We start from the raw sequence: 23,118 nt of genomic DNA, 5'->3' as shown, positions 1-23,118 counted from the left end.
ACGTGCATACACTGTAGATCTAATTGAAAGCCATGATTGTACATGAAACACACTCTACTGGAATATGACACAGAATAAAAATGTGATATATTTTCTACTTAAATACATTGCATTACACAGCATTTCAAGATAAAACAATTATGCTTCCTAGACTCAATTATCCAATCTGAAGGCCTTACAACTCTCCCATACACAACTCTATTATGTACATCTTTACCCGAATAAAAAAACAAATAAACAAGCATACAAACAAAAAGAAAGAGAGTATGAATGTATGGAGGGAAATACTACCAATTTGCAGTATGGAATGTCATGTTATCCAAGAGATCACAGAAGAGCGAGACAATTTTGCTTATCTAGCCAAAGATAAAACCTCCAGATATTTGGGATAGTGCATATGCATATATGCATATGTATCTCAAAATAATTACATGTATATTGTTATAGAATAGTATACAATTTACTCATTATTTGTCTAGCGATCCACCTCCGACAAGCTATGCTTTTTAGTGGATCACCATTTTCCATAATCGAATTTATTTTCCGCTCGCCCACGAAGTATTTATACAGTGTTTTTCCTAAATATTGTACATGTTATATGTTGTTCTATAAATTGTTTCGTATATATATTACATGAATCTTTTGCAAACGTTTGAACAATATTTCATCACATGTATACTTTGTACTATGTTTTTTTGATTTTCGATGATTGGAAATAAACTATGATTGAATTGATTGAATTGAATTGAATTGAAAAAATATGAAAAAGGCACGTTCTCACAAATTTCACGCCATCTCCAACAGCCTATTGGTTGCACCTATATTTCAAACATTTTACCAGTGCATGTAACTAAAGTGGACATTCTGAAAAACACACACATCTACCCTGTTTTTTATTCAGAATTTTTAAATTTCTGTCATCTGATTTGGCAGAGACTTTGCGAGAATTAGGTGACACATCAAAATTAGTATCAAGACAAAATTTCTTCATGCATGGCACTTATTATGTTGCACCCAGGAGTAAAAAACAAAACAAACAAAACACAAGCTGCTTCGGTACATACACAGACATTACAACATTGGTCTGAAAGCAACATCTGGAAAAATGTGCCACTGATAATTTCATTAAAAAAATGAAGCTTCATCTTATAGTCATGCAATTACTATAGTTGCAAACAACAATTATCACTAAAATCAAGTGACTCCAGCAATACTTTGTAATGTTACACGTAAATAGTGCAGATTACTAAGCAGAGTGTGTGCTTGGCAGCTATAGAAATAGTCAACTTCATACAAGTCGATCTTGATAGGAGTGAGCAAAATGGACATCTTCCTGTACGAAGGAATAACACCTGCTAGAGTATCACTGTCCGCTGGGACTTCTTATTTTCATCAACTTTAATTGTTGATTATTCGACATCTTATGTGCCGCTGACTAATAGGCAGAGTTGACTAGCATACAATCCACTAGAATGAATGAAATGACATCTGTTCTGCTAAAAAAAAAAAAAAATCGACCTACAACAACCTAGAGACTGTATTTATGAAGAATACTCTGAGCCATGATCTCCAAGGTAGGCAGGGTGTGGAAGCACAGCTTTTCATTTGTAAAACTCACCACATAATTTTATGTTTTTGGGGGGTTTTTTTTGTTTTCTGATTGTAATATAATTCTTAAATTCTCCCAACACTTAAACAACTTTCAAATGACATAGAACCTTTTTTTTCTCCTCCATTTCTTTTTGGGAGTTAGTCCCCTGTGGCAAGGGTGGCTGGATTTACCTCACTCTTGCATCAATTGCTCTCACACCTCATCACCTCGCCAAATTTGGGGCATCCTCCTTCCTCAAGACAATCTTCCTGGCTCCTCCTCCACCTGTACTTGTTCCATTCTTTTCTGCCAATGACCTCAGGAGATCAAATCTTGTCATGGGGCTTTGTATTTTGTGAGAGAAGCATACAGCAACAAAGGAAGATTTCAAAGGAAAGAAAGTGCTAAGAGATGCTTCTGTACACTTCAATCAAACAGCCATGATTCATTTCTCATTTAAGATGGTCCCTTGCGGTTTAGTATTGTGGCTCGGTACCCTCAGTTGGTTCTCTCCTTGGATGACTAACCAAAGATGAATCGGCTGAATCTCTGCCGCTACTAGCATCTGTATTTGGTTCAGTGGTGCTTTCACTGCCAACTGATGTCCCACGACCCTCCGATGCACTTGAGGTGGGCTGCGAGTATGGTTGTGGAACTGTCTGGTCTGACATGAAGGTGGAACCGTACATAGATAGATGGAGTGTCTTCATTTTGGGGAAGTGCTGTCTTTCCAAGATTTCTCTGTTAAGGCTGGATGATGAAGACATCGAGGAAGAGGAGGAGGAGGAAGAAGAGGAGGAAGAGGAGGGGAATGAAATGGGAGATGGGGATGCATTAGAGCCAGAGGATGCCGACCCTTGATAGCTCCGGTCCTGGACATACAGGGGCCTTCCTCGGTTATCTTGCTGCATGCCTGTGGGTAGTGTAGGAGGATGAGGTCCTGGCCGATGATGCACTTCTGGACTGAATCTGCTCTGTTGCTGGTTGTACCACTCCTGCCCACTGTAGGAAGAACCTGAGGGCATGTTTGCAGGCCCTGATTGGTAGTACTGCTGTGGAATGGGCAAGTTACCTCCATTGTAGGCATCAGGGTAGTACATTTGATTGGTCTCTCGGGCTGACGAGCTCACATGGTTGTACTGCAAATCGCTTGGGTAGGATGACCCTGGAGAAGGGGTTCTCAAGTCACGACAGGAGGCAGGGTGGCTCTGGTGTGGAGGAACATTGTGAGGCATTGGTTGATGAATGTACCTTCCGTTCATGCCCTGGAACTCATAGTTCTGCTCACAGGATGGCACCTGTCGAGCCCTCGGCTGCCCTGGCTGTGGCTGCATCCCATCCTTATCCAGCTGGTTTTGCTTGAGGTGCAAGTTCTGGAACTCATCCTCCAGATCCTTGTGGCAGTTTGCTTCCGTCTCTGCAGCCTTCCTCAAGTTGGCCAATCTTGGTCCCTCTTCCAGGAGTGCCACGCCCGGGCCATACTCCTGGGAAACCTTGGTCTTGTCCAGCTGCTTTGAGGCCCCCTCGTTGTGAAGCTTGTCCGTCTCTGATGGCTGATATCCTCCGACCATCCCACTCTCTCCTTGCATCCCCAGACAGGTTGGATCCAAACTGGAGTCTGGAGACTCCTCCCCCGGTCTGCTCGGCATCGGTTCCGTGTTCTCAGTCGGGAGCCCTGCAAGACAAGAAGGCTTTTGCTCATCCAAGGTACATCCCTCACAATACCATCAATGCTAGATACATTTTGCTCTCTACTGAATTGATCTTGACCTTGTCCTCAAGTCTCCGCCCCCCTTCTGAATTTGCAAAAGTAACCCGTTTCGTACAGGAACCTAATGGTCTGCGTTTTAAGTCTATGGGCATTTCAAAATTCAGTATGGAACGGGTTAAAACACCTTATCATATCTCACCTGACGACCAAGCCATGAAAACCATCACAAAATGCAGAATTGAGCCTTGCCTGGAATAATTTGCAATGCCACAAACATAGTAAAGTGTGACCCTGCATCACAAAACCACTCAAAAGTCGCTAGAAATGGATTTATAAGTAAGGGCAGATTCTGAAAGAGCAGACTCCAGGCTTGTAACAAAAATGTATAACTTGATACATATGGACTTTCCTAACCTATCTACATACCGGAAAGAAATGTTAATGGAATGGAAAATGTGAACTGAGGAAAAAGGCTTTGAAGTTTAGGGTCTATTCTCACCAAATGGTGCTCTATACAATGAAAGGGACAAAAAACAGGATGTAGCTACCACAGTGCAGAGATTACCATATTAACCTGTTCGGGACGAGTCCCGAGTATACAGTACTTGGGCAGGTGTCTAAGGGAAATGCATGTTGTAGCAAAATCAGTCCGTCCTTAACGGGTTAAGCTGAAATTTCACACACTCCATTCACACATTCTATTCATTACTATTCTTCCTCTCATCGCAGTGGCATTATTCTTTCAAAAGTTATAAAAGGTGAAAGTGAAGGGTGTGTAAAGGTTTTTTTTAACCTGTTGAGAACGAGTCCGGAGTATACTCAGGCAGTTGTCTATGGGAAATGTGCGTTGTAGCAAAATCAGTCTGTCCTCAACGGACGGAAATGAAAAGAGGCCTCAATGACATAACTAATCACACTACACTGTATTCTACAAAAACTGTTCTATAAAAAACACAACTTCCTTTCATTTTACAATCCTTAAATGCAGAAACAGGTAGAAGAATTGCTCTTTCAGAAAATATACAGAGCATATGATTGACTAGGTTGACTAACCTCACCTACTTTGAGTCCTCACGAAAAATCAGGGCATGTGACTTTTTGTTGGTTTTGTGATGCACAGTCACAATTGTGCAACAGCACAGCTACATGTACAGTGTATATATACCATATGTCCCTCCCCCCCCCCCCCCCCCAACAAAAAAGATACAATGGGACCCTCCGCAATGATAACTTTGAAAATAGTGAATCAATCCAAATACAATTCAGGGTATGAAACTATAACTTATTACCCATATCTTACAGAAAACCCCATCTGATTTGCTTCAGTGGTCAAAGAGAAATGAGGAGTATTGTAGAGCATGTCAGGAATCCCTTCCTTCCAAGTTCTGTCCATTGTGTTCTCGCATTATGCAGTTCCAAGAGCATTTAAGTGCTAAACTTGAAAGAATCAGACCCACGACATGCTTTGCAACCATCCACATTTCTCCATGACCACTTAACCAAATTGAATGGGGTTTTTCTGCAAACACATACAATGTGTAGCTAAGATGTTACATTTTTAGACCCTAAGTAGCATTTCAAAAAATTTAATCATATTGGATGTTATCAATGCGATAATCTGATTGTAATTTTTTGGGACATGCTGTAATATACGCCAGTTCCGGGTAAGCTCATGAGCACATGGGTACAAATGACCTTTCTTCTTTCTCAGTTGATTAGGCACTCCACTAGTTTTCAAGCGACAGAAGGCATAAGCTTGCCCGACGTAACAATTTATGGAATTCATCAGTCATGTTCAAACAAAGGATGAACTTGTGTAGACCAGGTGACCAGAATGATCCATCAATTAGCATTTTGGAGTGCATCCATTTCATTATTTTGCACTGAATGTATTAAAGGGAACGTAAACCCAAAGAGCAATGTGGATTGAGTAAAAGCATTAACATTAGTAGAACACATCGATGAAAGTTTGAGGAAAATTGGACAATCAAATCAAAAGTTATGAATTTTTAAAGTTTTGGTGTCGGAACCGCTGGATGAGAAGATTACCAGAGGTTATGACGTATGAGTGGACAACAATCTAAAGAAAATATAAAAGGAATTCCACCAAAAAAAAAAAATCACTTTTCTATCAAAATGACAGAGTACTTGACAAGGCGCTTTCAGAAAGCAGGGGGAATAAGTGCTACCCCTAACATATGTCGGTATCAAGTTGATGGAATATGTAATTTTCATGAAAAATGAATTTTTATTGAAATCCCTTTATATTTTCTTTATATTGTAGTCCACTCATACATCATAACCTCTATTAGTCTCCTGACCCAGCAGTGCCAACACCAAAACTTTAAAAATTCATAACTTTTGCATCGATTGCCCGATTTTCCTCAAACTTTCACTGATGTGTTGTACTAATGTTACTGCTTTCACTCAATCCACATTGCTATTTGGGTTTGAGTTCCCTTTAACAGTCTTTATTTTATTGATGTTGTCAAATACCGCTTTTAATGTCAGGTGGATGTGCCGGCAAGCACCACTTATAGGGATCACTTGAATAACCAGTGAAATATCTCAGTGAATTTAAAAACCAACATGCTGTGCTGGTACAAATGACCTTTTTCTGCTCATGCTCAAACAAGGAACCCCAAGCTGGCTTATTATTAAAATGAAGGACAACATTTCTCACCCTGTCTTCTTGACGGTCTACACCTCTCCTCATCCTCAATCCTTCCTCTCATCTCCTCCAAAGTCTCCACCACCTGCAGTGATGAGAAGATAAAACAAGTGCACAGGGTCACACTGTACACGAGTGGTCAGTCCTGACTGCCATTCTTACCTCCGAGGGCGCTTTACTGAATGTGATCACCAAACGTGTTCTAGCAGACCCAATGCAGCTTTTCTTGGAGCAGGGTTCATACTCTTTCTCCTGAATTGAATTCCATGACTTTCCATGACCTTTTTAGCCAGAATCTTTCCAGGATTTTAATAATTTTTTTTTTTTTGCATATTAGACTGAAAATTTGATATAAAATCAAAGTGAAGCAAAGGGAATACATACACATCTCACACAAACAACAGATAAACTTCTATAATGTTTGCAATGCCATGACTTTCCTTGACCTTTTGATGAAAATATCAAGTTTTTCATGACTTTCAAGGCCTGGAAAAAGACTATAAGCCAAATTCCATGACTTTCCAGGTTTTCCATGACCCGTATGAACCCTGTGGAGTCTTTAGTGATGAATGCGATGCGCAATGCATGCAGTAATACAGTCAAGGACAATAATAGCAATTCACCATGGTTGAGTTATTACAGTATGCAGGCAGGTACACTCCAGTGGTACTGCACACAGCGCCATCTCATAACGAATAATGCTGCTCACTTTCCTCCAAAGTCCCATGCTTCTTGGGCCATTGTTTAGGCGCTCGTAATTCTCATGACATTCAAATACTACAGCTAGCCTTGAAGATACTAGTACTTTGTACAGCCTACATGGCCGGAAATAATGTACTACTAACTACTGTCACCAATATACATGTACCTCTTCTGATGCCAGGCAAACTGCTGGTTCACAGGGTTTGTGTACAGAAGCAATTACCTTTTGTTTAAAAATGGCATTTGTCATGGGAGCAAAGCTTAAGCACTTAGCTTTTCAAAGTCAAATTCAAATTCAAATCAAATTTTACTTACAATATCACATTTCTCCCTAATACAATTGCAAAAAGTCTCCTGTAGCATGAAATACATGTATCTGACACACAAACACTGATGATGAACAGGGATATTTGGCACAGCATTGTGTACTTGATCTCAGATGTGTCTGTCAAGTTGTACTGTAGCTACTCTCCAGTAGCATAGCACACTTTATATTATACTCATAGACAGACCTTTCTTTGACGCAGGATCAATGACATTCTTTGCTTTGTCTGCAAATATATCCAGAATTAGCCTGTTTACAAACCTAGGAGAGGGAACACTTTTATGAAAACTCCACAAGAATCAGCAGTGGATGCTTTCTAGTATTAAACATGAAATGAGTGAGACATCCCACCTGCTGAATAAGATCAACTTTCTTCTGGATATTTGCTTTCTAATTCCATTACAAATCTTGAAGCTCACGGATGGGCAAAATTCTACTCAAAAACAGAATAATATCAGCAGAGAAACTCACCTCCTTCATTTCTGGCCGTCTCTTGAAGTCATCTGTACACTTCTGGGCCAGGGTCAGGAGCTTGAAGACGTACGTGGGAGGCCAGTTCTGGGTCTTGGGGTCCACGAGGATGTCCACAATCTTCTGGTCATCACCCAGGTGTTGACTCATGATCTTATCAACACACCTTGTCTAAGGAGGGAATGTTATTTACCCAGAGGGAAAACATGATCAGTAACCCTCACTGGTAACTGTTTTCATTTAGACCATGCAGTGGCGGATCCAGAGGGGTGCGCACCAGAGTTGTACCCCATCTTTATTTTGTGCTGAAACAAAGTAAATACAAGGGAAAAATGGGGGGGGGGGGCATGTGCCCCCTTTTGTTTCTTTTGTAAGGGCGCCTCCCCTTTATGGAATTCCTGGATCCGCCCCTGCTATGCATTACAAAACCAACAAACAGTTGCACGCCCTAATTGTACATGGAGACTCAAAAATACCGGTAGGTGGAATGGGTCAACATGGTCAATATTGAGTTTGTCACATTTTCTGAAAGAGCAAGTCTTCTTCTACTGTACATTATCTGTAAGTTCAGAATCATAAAACAAATGGGAAATTGTGTTTTTAGAAGTTTCTCTAGAACACTTTTTGTACAATAGTGTGATTAGGTATGTTATAGAGCCCCCTTTTCATTTCGTGAAAACCCTTACACACTCTTTATGTTCAATTCTAAACACTTGAAAGGATGATGCTACTGCTTTGAAAGTTGGTATCAATCATGAAAAGAATGTGTTTATAGGGAATGCTCAATTTCAGCTTCATCTGATAATTCCTTCATTGTTGTTGGTAAGGATTTTTACATTCTGTTTTTTTGTACTGTTCATTGCAGAGCACAGTTTGCTATAAAAGATTAAGCACTTAAATAGCTGACTTTACACCTAACCTGTTGAAGACTACTCCCGATTATACACACGCAAGTGTCTATGGGAAATGTGTGGTAGAGCAAAATCAATTCATCCTAAACAGGTTAAGAGTCTCTTTTCTAGGTACACACTTTTCCAGAGACAGTGTGTTCTTTCTTTCAAATATGTAGATAGGCTTAATAGGAGAGTCCATTTAAATTGGGTTATAAATTATTTTAAAGTTTAAAATCTGCCCCGAACTAAAAATCTATGTCTGACAAATTTTTGTTGGTTTTGTGATGCAGGACAACACTTAATGGTGGTTTATAACAGTAAAATAATAACAACAACAACAACAACAACAACAACAACAACAACAACAACAGCAAATGTAATTTTTGCAATCTGACACCTAATCACACAGACATTCAGCTTTAACCCTAACTGCACTGGGGGGGGGGGGGGGGGGGCCTGGGAGGCCCCCCCTCCATACTTTTGGCGATTGCATCGCGACCGCTGGGAATTTCGGATTCTCGCTTCATGGCTTTTTACCCTGAAGTCTTGCGCACATTTTGATACCACATTTGTCCATATCGGACCTACCTAGGGGGTGTTATGGGCCAATTAGTATGCGCATGTCATTAAAACGGCTAATCGCTGCATATATTTGTGTACAAGTTTACATACTGTCAATAGACCATGGCTTGCATTACTTTATAAATTTTGCTCAGGAATTGGTTTTCCACTTGGTTCATGCTTCTATATTGTTCTGAAATAAATTGGGCAAAGTTTAGAAACCATGATATACATAAGGAATATAACACAATAGAAAACATAAGAAATAAAAACAATAGAAAACATAAGAAATAGAAACAATACAAAACATAAGAAAAAAAGTTGTTTTTTTCTCATTTTTTTTCTCTCTCTGATTTATTTCACATTTGGGAAACATTATTCTTCATTATGACACAGTTTTCATGTAATTTTGTACTTGTTTAGGCTGAAATTATGAAAATATCCCCCAAATGCATAAAATATGCATTATGAATAATTAATTAGCTAATTATGCAAAAATTTGCATAATTGATTAAAACAAATTACACCATCAGATTCAGCACGCGAAGATCTATCAGCATGCAAATTTTCAAGTTCATCGGACATCGCGTTTCCGAGATCAATGGGGGGGGGGGGGGGGGCTAGCCCAGTACAGTAAGGGTTAAGGGACTGTTCAAAGCGAACCATAGTCACACAGATGAAGGCATAATTAGACATGTTTATATACTCTATATTATTATATTTTTTGATGAAACTCAATACTCATTAGCTGAAAAAAAAAGAAACAGAACAAAAACGAGAAATACCACTGCTCTCATTGGCTTATGACATTTGATACCAAAAATGGTCGCAGCAATTGAGACTTCCTTGGTTTATAATGATTTGAGACAGTGCCAAAACGAAAGTTCGGTGATCTACAAAAATATCTGGCAGTCACCTTATCGAAAGTACTAATGAGTGATTGTCTCCCTGGATGCAAAGTACACATGTAGCTGAAGATACAATTGCAGGAAATGTCTGCTGCGTGACATGGATACTGATACCTTGTTTTTCTCTTTTATCACTTCTGGACACTGCAGTCATTCATTTCAGAAGGGAAGAAAATGCTTCTCTCATTCCACTTTGCTCTTTCCACATTATTGTTTCTATAAACATAGATACATTGTAACTGATTGACAAATTGCCCTACATCGACGTAAATATCAATTGCAGTGAAAACATCGCGACGGAAGAATTTCATGAATTTGAACATAGATACAGTTGGGAAATTTGTTCTTGAGAGGGGAAGAAAAATATGGAATGGTTCTGGAAGCAGTAGAAATAAAATATGAGTACTTGGAGAGTCCAAAGGATCAAGAAAATGAAGGCTATTTTACTGCAGTCAGATAAAAACAGGGAAGAAATGACACATGATGCACTTGTCTCACTTGGTGAACACTTACCAGGAGGTTGTCATAGCTGAATCTAGGTTTGGCTGCTGGGGCTTTTTCTCCAGTTACAATCTCCATCAAAACCTGTCAAAGGAGAAAAGTGCTTGCTGTGAGTATTCACAAACAAGAAAATCCATTCATCCCAAAAAACTTACAGTGTATGTGACCGTGCATCACAAAACAAAGAAAAAGCCGCAACCCTTGATTTTACGTGAGGACTCGAAAAAGGTGACATGGGTCAACTGAGTCACTCTTGAGTTTTTCATATTTTCTGAAAGAGCTACAAGTGTACCCTTCTTCTACATTATTTTTTTAGTTTGGGATTATGACATGAATGGGAAAGTGTGTTTTCACCAGTTTTTCTACAACCCCCTTTTTTTGAAAGGGGGGGGGGGGGAGTAGAATGATCAGGTATGTCTTAGAGGCCCCTTTTAATTTCTTGAAATCCTTTGCACACTCTTCACTTTCAAGTCTAATAACTTTTGAAAGGATAAAATGCTACTGCTTTGAAAGTTGTCATTAATTATAGACAGAATGTGTTAATAGCACTTGCTCAATTTCAGCTTAATCTGATAATCCCTTCATTGTTGTTGCTTTGGTGGTTTACACCCTGTGTTTTGTCCCTTTCATCGCACAGCAAGCATGGCATGGTAAAGATTAAATGCTTGAATACACCTTTTACTTCAGAGTCTCTTTTCTCAGTTCACACTTTCCAAAGTGTGCTTTCTTTCCAATATTAGGATAGGTTAGGAGAGTCCATTTAAATTGAGTTACACATCATTTTAAAGCTTAAAGCCTGCTCTTTCAGAATCTGCCCTTAACTAAAGATCAATGTCTGGTGACTTTTTGTTTGTTTTGTGATGCAGGGTCACATATAGAAAATATACATGTATGTGACCTTGCATCACAAAACCAACAAAAAGTCGACAGACATGGATTTTTAGTTAAGGGCAGATTCTTAAAGAGCAGACTCTAAGCCTTAAAATGATGTATAACTTAATTCAAATGGACTCCCCTAACCTATCTAAATACTAGAAAGAAAGCACACACTCTGGAAAAGTGTGAACTGAGAAAAGAGGCTCTGAAGTACAGGGTCTATTCAAGCGCTTAAATTTTGGGCAAGCAGTACTAGCTGTGCAATGAAAGGGACAAAACACAGGATGTAAACCACCGGATTATTAGATTAAGCTGAAATCAAGCATGATCTATCAACACATTCTGTCCATGATTAATGGCAACTTTCAAAGGCGTAGAGTTATCTTTTCAAAAGTTATTAGACTTGAAAATGAAGAGTGTGTAAAGCATTTCAAGAAATGAGAAGGGGACTATAAGACACACCCGATCTTTATATTCTCCCCCATAAAAGGGTTGTAGAAAAACTGCTGAAAACACACTTTCTCATCAATGTTATGATCCCAAACTAAAGAATAATGTAGAAGAAGGAAAGTTCTTTCAGAAAATATGAAAAAGTCAAGATTGACTTGGTTGACCCATTTCACCTTTATGAGTAGTCACGTAAGATCAAGTGGTGCGACTTTTTGTTCGTTTTGTGGTGCACGGTCCCAATATAAAACGTATTGTATGTATGCCATGACAAACATTAATTTTCTTTCATTCTTTCTATTTTGAAATGACAGTTATCGCATTATAATTTACATTCATGTATGGATTACCCTACTGCCACTTTATTTGATAGTTACAGTACCTGTAAAAACTTAACTGTTCATGTTTGCATATACACCAAGGGATGGTTAAAATCGGTCAAGTTACATTATCTCAGAGTGACTATTCACATCAATATCACACCATTAACCTGTTGAGGACTAGTCCCGAGTATACTCGGGCAAGCTGCTATGGAAAATGCGTGTTACAGCAAAATCAAACCGTCCTCAACAGGTTAAAGTCCGTTTTGCATCACTGGAATCAACAAACTCCACCAACTCAACATGAGGGATATTCTTTCTACCCACCACGCCAAAACTGAAGACATCCAGTTTAGTGGAGAGCCTCCGCGTCTGGTTGAAGAACTCTGGTGGTAGGTAGGCCTTGGTGCCAAACACCAGGCGCGACTTCACACAGGTGTACTCCTTGCCGTTGGTGGGGCCCTGCCGGGCGAGTCCGAAGTCGGCGATCTTGGCCTCAAAGTTTGCATCTAGGAGAATGTTGGGACTAGAAACAAAGACAAGCAAAAAAAAGAGAGAAAAGAATAAGGAAAAGAGGGTGTTCATCCACAATGTACAAACTTGTGTTCTCTTCAAAGTGTCTGTGATGTATCCCTCACTGTGCAATCATAGTTACTCAATATCGATAAAGACACATAGGTGTTTAGTGTGACTCTTGTAGAAATACAGTAAATGCCATGCTTTCCAGGGGCGGATCCAGGAATTCCATAAGTGGGGGGGGGGGGGGGGGAGGGTGTGAAGCAGTTTATATTCCTGGTGCCACTTCCAGGTTTAATCAGCTGTCAAACAAAAACTAGAAATGTCACTATGGCGATTGGTAAGCCTCCGCCATAATGCATGCTTCTCCTAATAGGTCTTTAGTACGGTGTACAGCATATGTCTTAACTATTAACGCACTCTGAGAGCACAGACCTCTGCCAAGCAGCTACAGTGTACTTTCCACCAATGATCGTGTTCTTTCATAGAGATCAGTGATTTCCACCCTTATGTGTGTATGCATGCTGAAAAATGACCCGATTTCCCAATACCCAGCATAGAACCCTTGTTACGTCATAAATCCTCAGCTGCACGGTGCATCTCGCCCTAGCAGAAACTAGAGCACGCACTGTAGCGCACGGATGAGAACCTCAAAAATGCGCAGCTTGAACTCCCAAGTTCATTGACCGTACCTGCCAAAATATTGAAAATCCTTCATAAAATCCATAAAAATTTCTGGATCACTACCCAAATTTAATCATCTGTTCCTTGTGTCATTCTCAACCATTCCTGCAAGTTTCATCCAAATATGTGCACAACTTTTCTGAGTTATTTTGTATATGGACAAACAAACAAACAAACCAATAAACCAATGCCGATGAAATCATAACCTCCTCCCTTGGCGGAGGTAACAATGTGTGACAACAGTTTCACATAATGGGCAAAATATCAAAATGATATGTTTGTCAAAAATGTGTAGAGTGTTCACTTTCGTTGAACAAGGTTTAATTGGATGAATGGCTATATTGTCAAAGAGAGCAGGTACAACATAACTACACTGTACAAAGTGAAAACATGTCTCCACTTGTTGCAGAAAGCTGGTTGGCATGCGGTTCAAGCATAACGTGGTTTGTGTATACCTCTTGATGTCCTGGTGAATTAGGGGCTTTCCCTTTACCGCTGTGTGGAGGAAGTGGATACCCCTGGCTGCTCCTTCGGCTATGTGGTGTCTCTTATTCCACTCCAGGGGACCACGGGGACCCTATAGCATGGTGAGAAAGGAGTCAAATTTCAGAGGCAGCTCACTTTTTTGGGGGGAATTCCAAGCTGATGAAAGAAACCCAGTGGATCTAGCGCTCACCTGACCTGAGTAGCACCTTTCACATATTCTTGTAGACTATTACCTAGGAATGTAGCAAACTTGGGGGGGGGGGGTATGGTGTCTACATTGTATTTGTACATTCTATCATACTGGCGATAATACCTGCTATTAAAGTGTGTAGACAATTTTGCCATGCATTTACCAAAAGAAAAGCAACATGTCAAAACAGGTCCCCAAATTGGGCCCCATCCCAAGGAAGCCATCAATAGATCTGCCATAACCAAACTTGAAATTACACTCACTAATGTATTTACATCTACTTTCAGCATTTCTGGTTTTATAGAAGATCTTCTAAAGATTTGCCCATTTGTACTAAATATATCATTCTATCACTCTAGGGATGCTTCCTGCAAAGTTTGGTGAAAGTCCATACTGTGGTTTAAAGTTTACTCAGGGCAAAAATGGATGCCACACAATGAAAGATCACAATAACTCACTTGAGTTTTTGGCTCTGGTGAGCTAAAATGGATTAGATTTGTAAAGCAAGTTTGATGTCCTAACATCCATAATTGCGACAAAAAATTTACTAAATCATACACACGAACATCTCCAGTCTTACATTCAGTTGCAATGCCTCATTACAAGTGGTACAGTGCAGAGCCTGCAGCACGATAGCATGTGACTTGGCAGGTTATCAACCTGTTGCAAGGAACAAAGAGACTCCAACTCCAAGCATCTCATAACCCTTTGCATGCTGCCCGAATTTCCTGCCCATAGATTTGTGTGAGAAAACGTGTGCAAATTTGACGCACTGGCACAGAAAGGGCTAAAACATGAGATTCTCCCACCTGAATCCCCATGCAAACTGAAGACTGTGATTGTGTGGACATGTGCACAACAGTGTGTGTGCGGAACGAACATCACGAGCGCAGCCTCCCTTGAGATTGTGGCTAGGGTCCAGGGTTTGCGCAAAGGCCCTGGAAGCTCTATGGTTATACATGTTGATGCTCTCTGGTGCTATAGTAGCCTTGATTTTGAACACATATGACAAAACTGAAGTAGGGCATAAGAAAGCTAAGATTTTAGAAAGTACAGCGTACATGTACTTGTACACCTTAGGCAGGGAAACGCACACCAAAAGCGGGAGATACATGTATTCAAACTCCAAGAGTGAGGGTGGGAGATTTTGAGAAAATGGCCTCAAAGAAGGAGAGCTGGAATCTCTACAAGACAAGTTTATGGCTGAGTGACGTACCCTTCCCTCCAGCACTTGATCCAGCGAGCCATTCTTCATGAACGGGAAGATCAGATAGAGGATGTCATCGTGGATGGAGTAGGCTGTCAGAGTCAGTATGTTCTCATGACGGTATCTGCACGGGAAGGATTAAAAAAACTCATAAAAATGCTTCAGATCAGGCAGATTACGACAATCTCAGTCTGAATTCATCAATAACAACTGCATCTCTAGTGAAGTAGTACAAGCTTGTTGATTGTAATTGGACAAAGGGGGGGGGGGGATTTTCAAGCAACAGCTGTACTGAGTAAGACTGTCAAAAGAACACCCACATCTAAACCCATTCTACACTAAATTCTGAAATCTCCAGACTTTAATAATACACAGGCCACCAGAATCTCATTGGGAACAGGTCAAAAGCAGCTTGATTGTATACCAGTTTTCTGCATTACCACAGGTGTTCAATGTCTTTTGGTTTATCTTCATTAAAAACAGAATTCTACTCACTCCAACTACTGGTACACTCTGTGAATTTTTCGAACATTCAACTTGAAAACTTATGCAGATGAAATCTTTAGGTATAAGCAAAATGATGGTGAAAAAGAGTGCATGATGAACATACTTGTATTTGTCATGTGCTTGATAACACCAGGCATAAAGATGTTGTCTCGGGTACATACACTACCTTAAGCAAACAGTCAAACAACGGGAGACCCCATCAAATACTGGCCTCCTCCTGTTGTTGTTGTTTTTTTTTGGCCAAGAAGATCTCGAAAACTTCACAGCTTATTCACCACACATGCTTGTTATACCTTTAGAGAAAGATTATCAATGTTTATGTGTCTGTGTGTGTGTGTGTCCTCAGAAGTACAACATGGATACCGCAAACATATGTGACCGTGCACCTCAAAACGAACATAAAGTCGCACACACTGATTTTGCTTGAGGACTGAAAATAAGTGAAGTGGGTCAACCTAGCCGAACTTGACTTTTTCAGATTTTCTGAAAGAGCGGGTCTTCTTTTACATTATGCTAAAATTTGGTATCATAAAACGGGCAGGAAAGTGTGTTTTTTTAGCAGTTTATCTCTAACATTTTTGGTAGAATAGTGTGATTAGGTGTGTCTTTAGAATCCCTTTTTCATTTACAGTTATAATCCTGAAAAACCTTGTCCACACTCTTCACTTTCAACTCTAATAACTTTTGAAATGATAGTGCTACTGCTTTGAAAATTGGAATTGATTATGGACAGAATGTGTTAATGAGGCATGCTTAATTTCAGTTTAATTTGATAATCCCTTCATTGTTGTTACTCTGGTGGTTTACTTCATGTTTTTTGTCCCATTCATCGCACAGCCAGCACGGTTTGGTAAAGATTAAGAGCTTGAATAGACACTGTACTTCAGAGCCTCTTTTCTCAGTTCACACTTTTCCTGAGTTTGTGCTTTCTTTCCAATATTTACATATGATTTGAGTAATACATCATTTCAAAGCTTAAAGTCTGCTCTTTCAGAAAATGGTCTTAACTAAAAATTCATATCTGGCGACTTTTTGGTTTGTTTTGAGGTACAGGGTCACATATATTACACCTCTTTTAAACTTACTTGGTGAGAGCCCTGATCTCCTTCAACTGATCCATTCTGGTTTGCCCATAAAATGGAACATGTTCAGTCTACAAGGGACAGATAGAAAGACACACACACAAAGAAAAAGGGTCAATCACTCCACCATATATACATATAGTCCGGCAGCCGAGGGGGCTAAGTACTTTTTCTCTGATATAGTTTTTTTCTTTGTTGATTATTCATCTTTGGGGTCTCTACAATGATATTCAGGTGGGTGTGGAGCTCTCACCCTTGGGCAATTTTAATTACTGTAAAAGTGGATATTTCCGCGTGACTAATTTTTCGCGCTTGGCCCGGTGAGAAGAGTTTCGCGTGTTTTTAATTCTGCGGAATCAAGACAGTAAGTACAAGAACATATGGCAAGCGAAAATATTCGCGTGCTTTTATTTTCGCGCTAGTTTCGGGTTGCGCGAAATGCGCGAAAATTACAACACCGCGAAAACTTCCACTTTTACAGTATTCAAAATGGCGTCCAAAATGGCCGCCATGAAGCCTAAACGCCAGAAAAATGTCACTGAAACACTAGTATTTCAATTAGAACACTCATCTAAAAGACCAATGATACTAGTATAATGTCTTTAGTTGATGAGCAGAATCTGGTTGCCATGGTAACCTTCAAATAATTGGAACAAACCTCATAAAAATCAGAAAAGTATGCAAAATACAAAAATGCTTGTTATTTGTGCGACGTGCACAAAATATCAATTACCTGCATACCCCTTACAAAGTCTTAATGAAGTAACCATTAATCTAGCCTTAATTCATATTTATAGTTGCCATAGCAACCTAGACTTGAATTTAATAGTGAATAAGTGCCTGAGGATTGAACTGCAGTATAGCAATGATGTGAAAATGTGGCATATCATATTTCAGGTCTTTACTCCACGTATGCCTATATTGGTTGCAAATACCGGTACCTCCCTCTGTTATATGAAGTTGATATGTTCTGGTTGCCATGGTAACTGCTCAATGTCACTTTCAAGGACAGTCCCATAACATGCAAACATATACATTGCAACAAAATTGTTTGACATTAAAGATAATAAAAAGTTTTGGTACCTCAAAAGCTTCCCTGAATTTCCTTGTCTTGGTTTGTGTTTCAGGTTAAAGTACGTTGTCTGTGAGAATTACTCGCCCCAAAGTGCTTTCATGTCTTAGTAATCATGCAATAATGGTTTCGTACCAGAGCCGACGCTGACCAGCGTCGATAAATATTGTACGCAACCACTGACTGCGACCAGCAGCGTGCAGCCCTTTGTACGCATAGCTAACTGCGACCAGCAGCCCCATACGCATAGCGTAATGGGGCTTCGCATTGTAGCATTCAGGATCATGACAGAATTAGTATCGCGGGTAAATGTCAACTTAAAATCCAAAAATTTCTTCAATTTGAAGACTTACCAATTAAGTTGAAGTATTGAAAACAGGCTTCGAACAACGTTTGTTTCTGCCAATAGTCCCTTTCTGTTCGAATTGATGACTGAATGTGACTCGGTCGAGAGGACCTTGGGAGAGCTACATACACTGGATACCATGTCCAGCGCATGCGCACACAAACATCTTATCCGTTCATGGATTTGAAATTTGTGTGCAGAGATGTGTTCGCATGCACTGGCTGTAGTATTCAGTGTACTGTATGTAGCTCTCCTAAGGTCCTGTCGACCGAGTCACATTCAGTCATCAATTCGAACAGAAAGGGACTATAGGCAGAACCAAACGTTGCCTGAAGCCTGTTTTCAATACTTCAAGTTAATTGGTAAGTCTTCAAATTGAAGAATTTATGGGATTTTAAGTTGACATTTACCCTGCGATACTAAATCTGTCATGATCCTGAATGCTACAATGCGAAGCTTGATTACGCTATGCGTATGGGACTGCTGGTCGCTATGCGTATGGGGCTGCTGATCGCAGTTAATTGCATGATTACTAAGACATGAGAGCACTTTGGGGCGAGTAAGTCTCACAGTGTTAGTTATATGAAAGGTACTTTAACCTGAAACACAAACTAAGACAAGGAAATTCAAGGACACTTTTGAGGTACCAAAACTTTTTATTATCTTTAAGTTAGATGGCAAGAGACTAACATCTTTGTGTAATACTTATTGGTGGATAAACCGACTATTATTAGCTGGTGATGTGCATGGTTTCATTTGTTTCCAAGTTGTAATAAAACCACACAATGTGAAATAATTTCCTGGTTTTGTCAGATTATTGGAACATACATTGCAATATTACAACCTGCATAAATGTCCTCAAAATCGTTCATTAAGTATTATGTGAAAACAACGTTTCAACATGAGACATCCTATGTGGTAAAGGTGAAGGCTATAATGAAATAACTTTCACATTCATGACATTGACATCAATACATACATTGTTCGTAATAAACTACAATCCTTGAGAATGAAATAATCCAGTTTGTTTTATGATTTTTGTTGATTATATTACAGTACTTGCCTGTAGTTTTCATTCATGAGTCATGCATATTAATTTAACCGAAGTTGATATTATGCAAGTGTAGAGAAGGCACAAACACTCTGAAAAAAAAAGATATGTGTTTGTTATAATTTTCTATAACAAAAATAACATATCATGACTTAGTTTTCTTGTTTCATTTCTGTAGTACATGTAGGTTCCTAAATTTAATAGGTCTTGTTATTTTTTAAGATTCATGTTCCAGTTCTGATGAGTAGCTTATATGTACTTTTCTTCATTATGCGAGGGATTATAGTATCTACGATATAGGGAGGAGTTGAGTAAACTTAAAGAATCTTAAATATCTTACTTGATTCTCACTCTATTCTTCCTTACCACCCTCTCTGTTCCCTTCTCTACCGTCTCCACTAGTACAACTTCATTTTCCGACCCATTACTATCCCCCTCTCTTCACTTTTTGCCCTCCTTACTATCCCCATGTCGCTTCCCTCTTCAATTCCTCTCTTTCTAGTCTCTTCTGCCGAGCAACGATGCGGTTAAGGACTACATACACATGGTGTCACTGCAAACCTTTCTCCCTCAAATTTAAAGATATTCCATTGCAAAATATCATTATGCAAAACTTTATTTTTCACTGTAATACACAGGGCCGATGCAAACAAGGGGTGAGGGCTCGCCTCAACTTTTTTTTTTTTTTTTTTGGGGGGGGGGGCATAATACATAGGAATATATAGGGTCTTACCACTAGGATCCCCACACTTTTTTATACTTAGAGGCACAAGAAAAGTGGGATAGCCACCTTTCCCTGTTTTTTTTTTTCTTGTCAGCTGATTCAGTCGATTAACCCCGGAAGTAGCATCAGAAAATAATAGTTAGGCCCTCTTCCCCCCTCCTTTTTTTTGTTTTTTGCTTGTCAGTTAATTAAACCCAGAAGTGGCACCAGAAATATAAACTGGGCCACATCACTTTTAAAACATAGCGCCATCCCCGATATGAGTGGTTCTTATAAAGTTATAAGGGATGTTTAAGAATAAAGTGCATATGAAGAGTTTTTCCGACATGTTTGTTAATTTACAGATCAGCAGTTGCGATCTTAACAAATTTTCATTTGTAGAGGAAGACAAACTGAAGAAACTCAAACCTGAGCCTTCACCCCTCTGAATAATATCTTTCTTTCATTTATGAAGAGTTTGTTCGCAAAAACCGATAAGTCCATATTTGCCAAATGGAGATACACGGTGTATTTGCAATTAAAGGTTGAAAAAAATAGAGAGAATAATAAGAAAATTTTTGCTTCTTTTGACCATAACTTCAAAAAAGTACCTTTATATGTAGTGACCAATATATCATTTAAAATGTATTATTTTGTTCTTTATGACAGAGACCGTACTTCAAAATCTTCAAAAACGGACTTATCGGTTTTTGCGAACAAACTTCATATTTCATGAGTGTTTGATCTTCTTAAATTTTCAGATGGTTCTATGCTTGGATTTAAGATAAAACCGATTTTGTTAGCTAAGATTTATTTCTGGCTACTTGTAAACCAATCTTTCAATCTAATCTTTATGGTTTGACATGGTGGTTTAACTCACAAACAAGTGGCACATGTCTTCCAAAGGTGGCTCAACTCTCCTCAAGACATGTCTCAACTCTCCTTACACTGCAGAGTGTTGACATTTATTTTTCTAAAGAAAGTTGTTTAAATTAGGCAATGACCTGGAATAAAATTTTCATAGGTACAAGACAGGTTTATAGTTGTACTACAATTCGATAACAAACACTTGTTGTGAGCAAGGATTGATTAGGAAACATATCCAAAAATAGAAAAAGTGGCTCAACTCTCCTGCATCTCCCCTACTTGATATCATAGATATGTACCAGTAAATGTATAGAATTTTGTATTTCAAGACATTGTAGGCAATTATCTCTTCAGATGATACCCTCATGGCAACATGTGTAACACCAAGAAAAAGGCAAGTTCCCATGGCAACCATGTAGTCAGTTTCTTTTACAGATTGATAAGATTCCTATATACACAGGTTATTCATATACATACTAAGACATCCCAGGACTATACATTCGTATGTTAAATATCATGTCTGCAACCAGCCAAAGAGCAAGTATCCATGGCAACCATCTGCTCAGGTCCTTTAAGTAAACTAGTTTCTATGATTTTCTGCCAAACATTCAGGTCAACATGTCCCTCATGCAACAATCACAAACACAAACCCGATTCCATATCATTTTGTATTTATCTTGTGCATTTTAGGAATTTTAAGCTAATTATTCAATGTTTACCATAGCAACTGTCTTGCAACAAATGTCAAAAATATCTTATTCAAGTTGTCGGACCTTTGGACAAATGCTCCAATCCAAACATTGGTATAGTAGCACTTAAAACACATGATTACATACATTTTCCTAGTTTGAGGGCTGTGTGGCGGCCATGTTGGACGCCATTTTGAATAATTAAAATTGCCCAAGGGTGAGAGCTCCACACCCACCTGAATATCATTGAAGAGACCCCAAAGATGAATAATCAACAGAGAAAAAAACTATATCAGAGAAAATTAGTACTTTGGCCAAAAAATGGCTTTTGGCTGCCGGACTAATACCGAAGTTGAATATCACTCTGAACTCAACTTTCAAAAAAAAAAAACCAGTTTTTCAAGAAAAGTACAAATTCCATTGACTTGTTACTGACATAGTACATTAAGGGTTACCATCCCCCTGCTTTCTGACAGAAGTTAAGTCAATGCTCACTATGCTATAAAAGTGAAAATATGTTGAATTTTCTTTATTTTTTTTTGTACATGTTGTCATTCATAATGACATGAACTGTAGTTTTCTTCTTATCCAGTGATGATGGTACCATAACTTAAAAATTGATAACTTTTAAATCGATTCTTTGATTTTTCTAAAACTTTCACAATTACAATGTGCTCTACTGATATTGCTGCTTTCACTCAATATGCATTTATATTTGATTTTTGGTTTTCTTTCACATGAAGACAGAAACACATTGGAAAAAAGGCACATTGAAAAAAGGTAAATAAGACAAAAATACACACAGTTTGATACAGAGAAGAAATGCATAAATTCATAAACAAAACTCTGATTTTTCGATAAAGGTTACTTTTCTGTTAAACATAACACAAATAAACATGAATTTAGGTCTCGAATGCAGACATTCATGCCTACATTTTGGGAACCTGGTATATCAGGTTCCCATAAAGAATGGGTTAACTGTGCTACTAGCAGCAATGGTATTCCTATGTACAATATACAAGGATAATGATAATAAACCACAGATCTGAGGACTGTACGATGAATTCACCACTGGTGGTGGAAGTTAACATTTGCCTCTCCCTTCCAGGTCTCCACCTAAATAAATAGTTTTTATTTTTTATCATCTTTATCTGAGCAGGAAATTTTCTTTGCACCACAAGGCACCTACGGAGCCTCTGTCTTGTAGTCTACCTCACCAGTCACTCAGCACAATTGCCTGTAGCTCAATCTGGGTTGGGGCTGACAAGGAAAACTCTAACCTGTTTAATTTTTTTGATGGCAAACTCTGTCATGTTCAGCCTTGCATGGTAGACCGTGCCAAAGGTTCCTTCCCCAAGTTTGTAGCTGTTGCTGAAGTTTTCGGTCGCTACAACCAGCTCCTCAAATGCCCACGCCATGGTGGTTTTTAAACCTGTGCATGAAGGAGCAGAATATACATATCATACAATGTGACCGTGCATCAGAAAACCAACAAAAAGTCGCACCCCTTGATTTTACGTGAGAACTCAAAAAAGTGGTATGGGTCAGCCATATCAATTTTAAGTTTTTTGTATTTTGTGAAAGAGCTATTCTTCTTCAACATTATTCCTAAGTTGGGGAACATAAAGTGAATGGAAAAGTGTGATTTCAGCAGATTTTCTACAACTTTCTTTTTTTTTTGTAGAGGAGTGTGATCAGGTATGTCTTATAGGGCCTTTTTTGATATCTTGAAAATCCTTTA

The 23,118-nt window shown here is 39.0% G+C and overlaps 1 protein-coding gene across 1 annotated transcript in view; it reads right to left on the bottom strand.

Annotated features, from left to right (window-relative positions):
• Window positions 1-222: 222 nt before the first annotated feature.
• Window positions 223-23,118, bottom strand: part of LOC139721134 (uncharacterized) — a 69,753-nt gene continuing 46,857 nt past the window's right edge. The window contains exons 5-13 of the mRNA XM_071632464.1: window positions 22,658-22,809; window positions 16,653-16,720; window positions 15,070-15,184; window positions 13,633-13,754; window positions 12,305-12,503; window positions 10,347-10,418; window positions 7,472-7,642; window positions 5,986-6,058; window positions 223-3,266 (exon numbers count right to left, since the gene is read on the bottom strand). Coding sequence (XP_071488565.1) covers window positions 2,068-3,266; window positions 5,986-6,058; window positions 7,472-7,642; window positions 10,347-10,418; window positions 12,305-12,503; window positions 13,633-13,754; window positions 15,070-15,184; window positions 16,653-16,720; window positions 22,658-22,809 — 2,171 coding nt within the window. The 3' untranslated portion in view covers window positions 223-2,067. The remainder of the gene's footprint in view (window positions 3,267-5,985; window positions 6,059-7,471; window positions 7,643-10,346; window positions 10,419-12,304; window positions 12,504-13,632; window positions 13,755-15,069; window positions 15,185-16,652; window positions 16,721-22,657; window positions 22,810-23,118) is intronic.

This window comes from Diadema antillarum, unplaced genomic scaffold, assembly GCF_040938485.1.
Source record: "Diadema antillarum isolate AM-2024a unplaced genomic scaffold, OU_Dant_1.0 scf00000139, whole genome shotgun sequence".
NCBI lineage: Eukaryota > Metazoa > Echinodermata > Echinoidea > Diadematoida > Diadematidae > Diadema > Diadema antillarum.
Note: the sequence above shows the minus strand (reverse complement) of the source record. Positions and strands in the feature narration are given on the sequence as shown.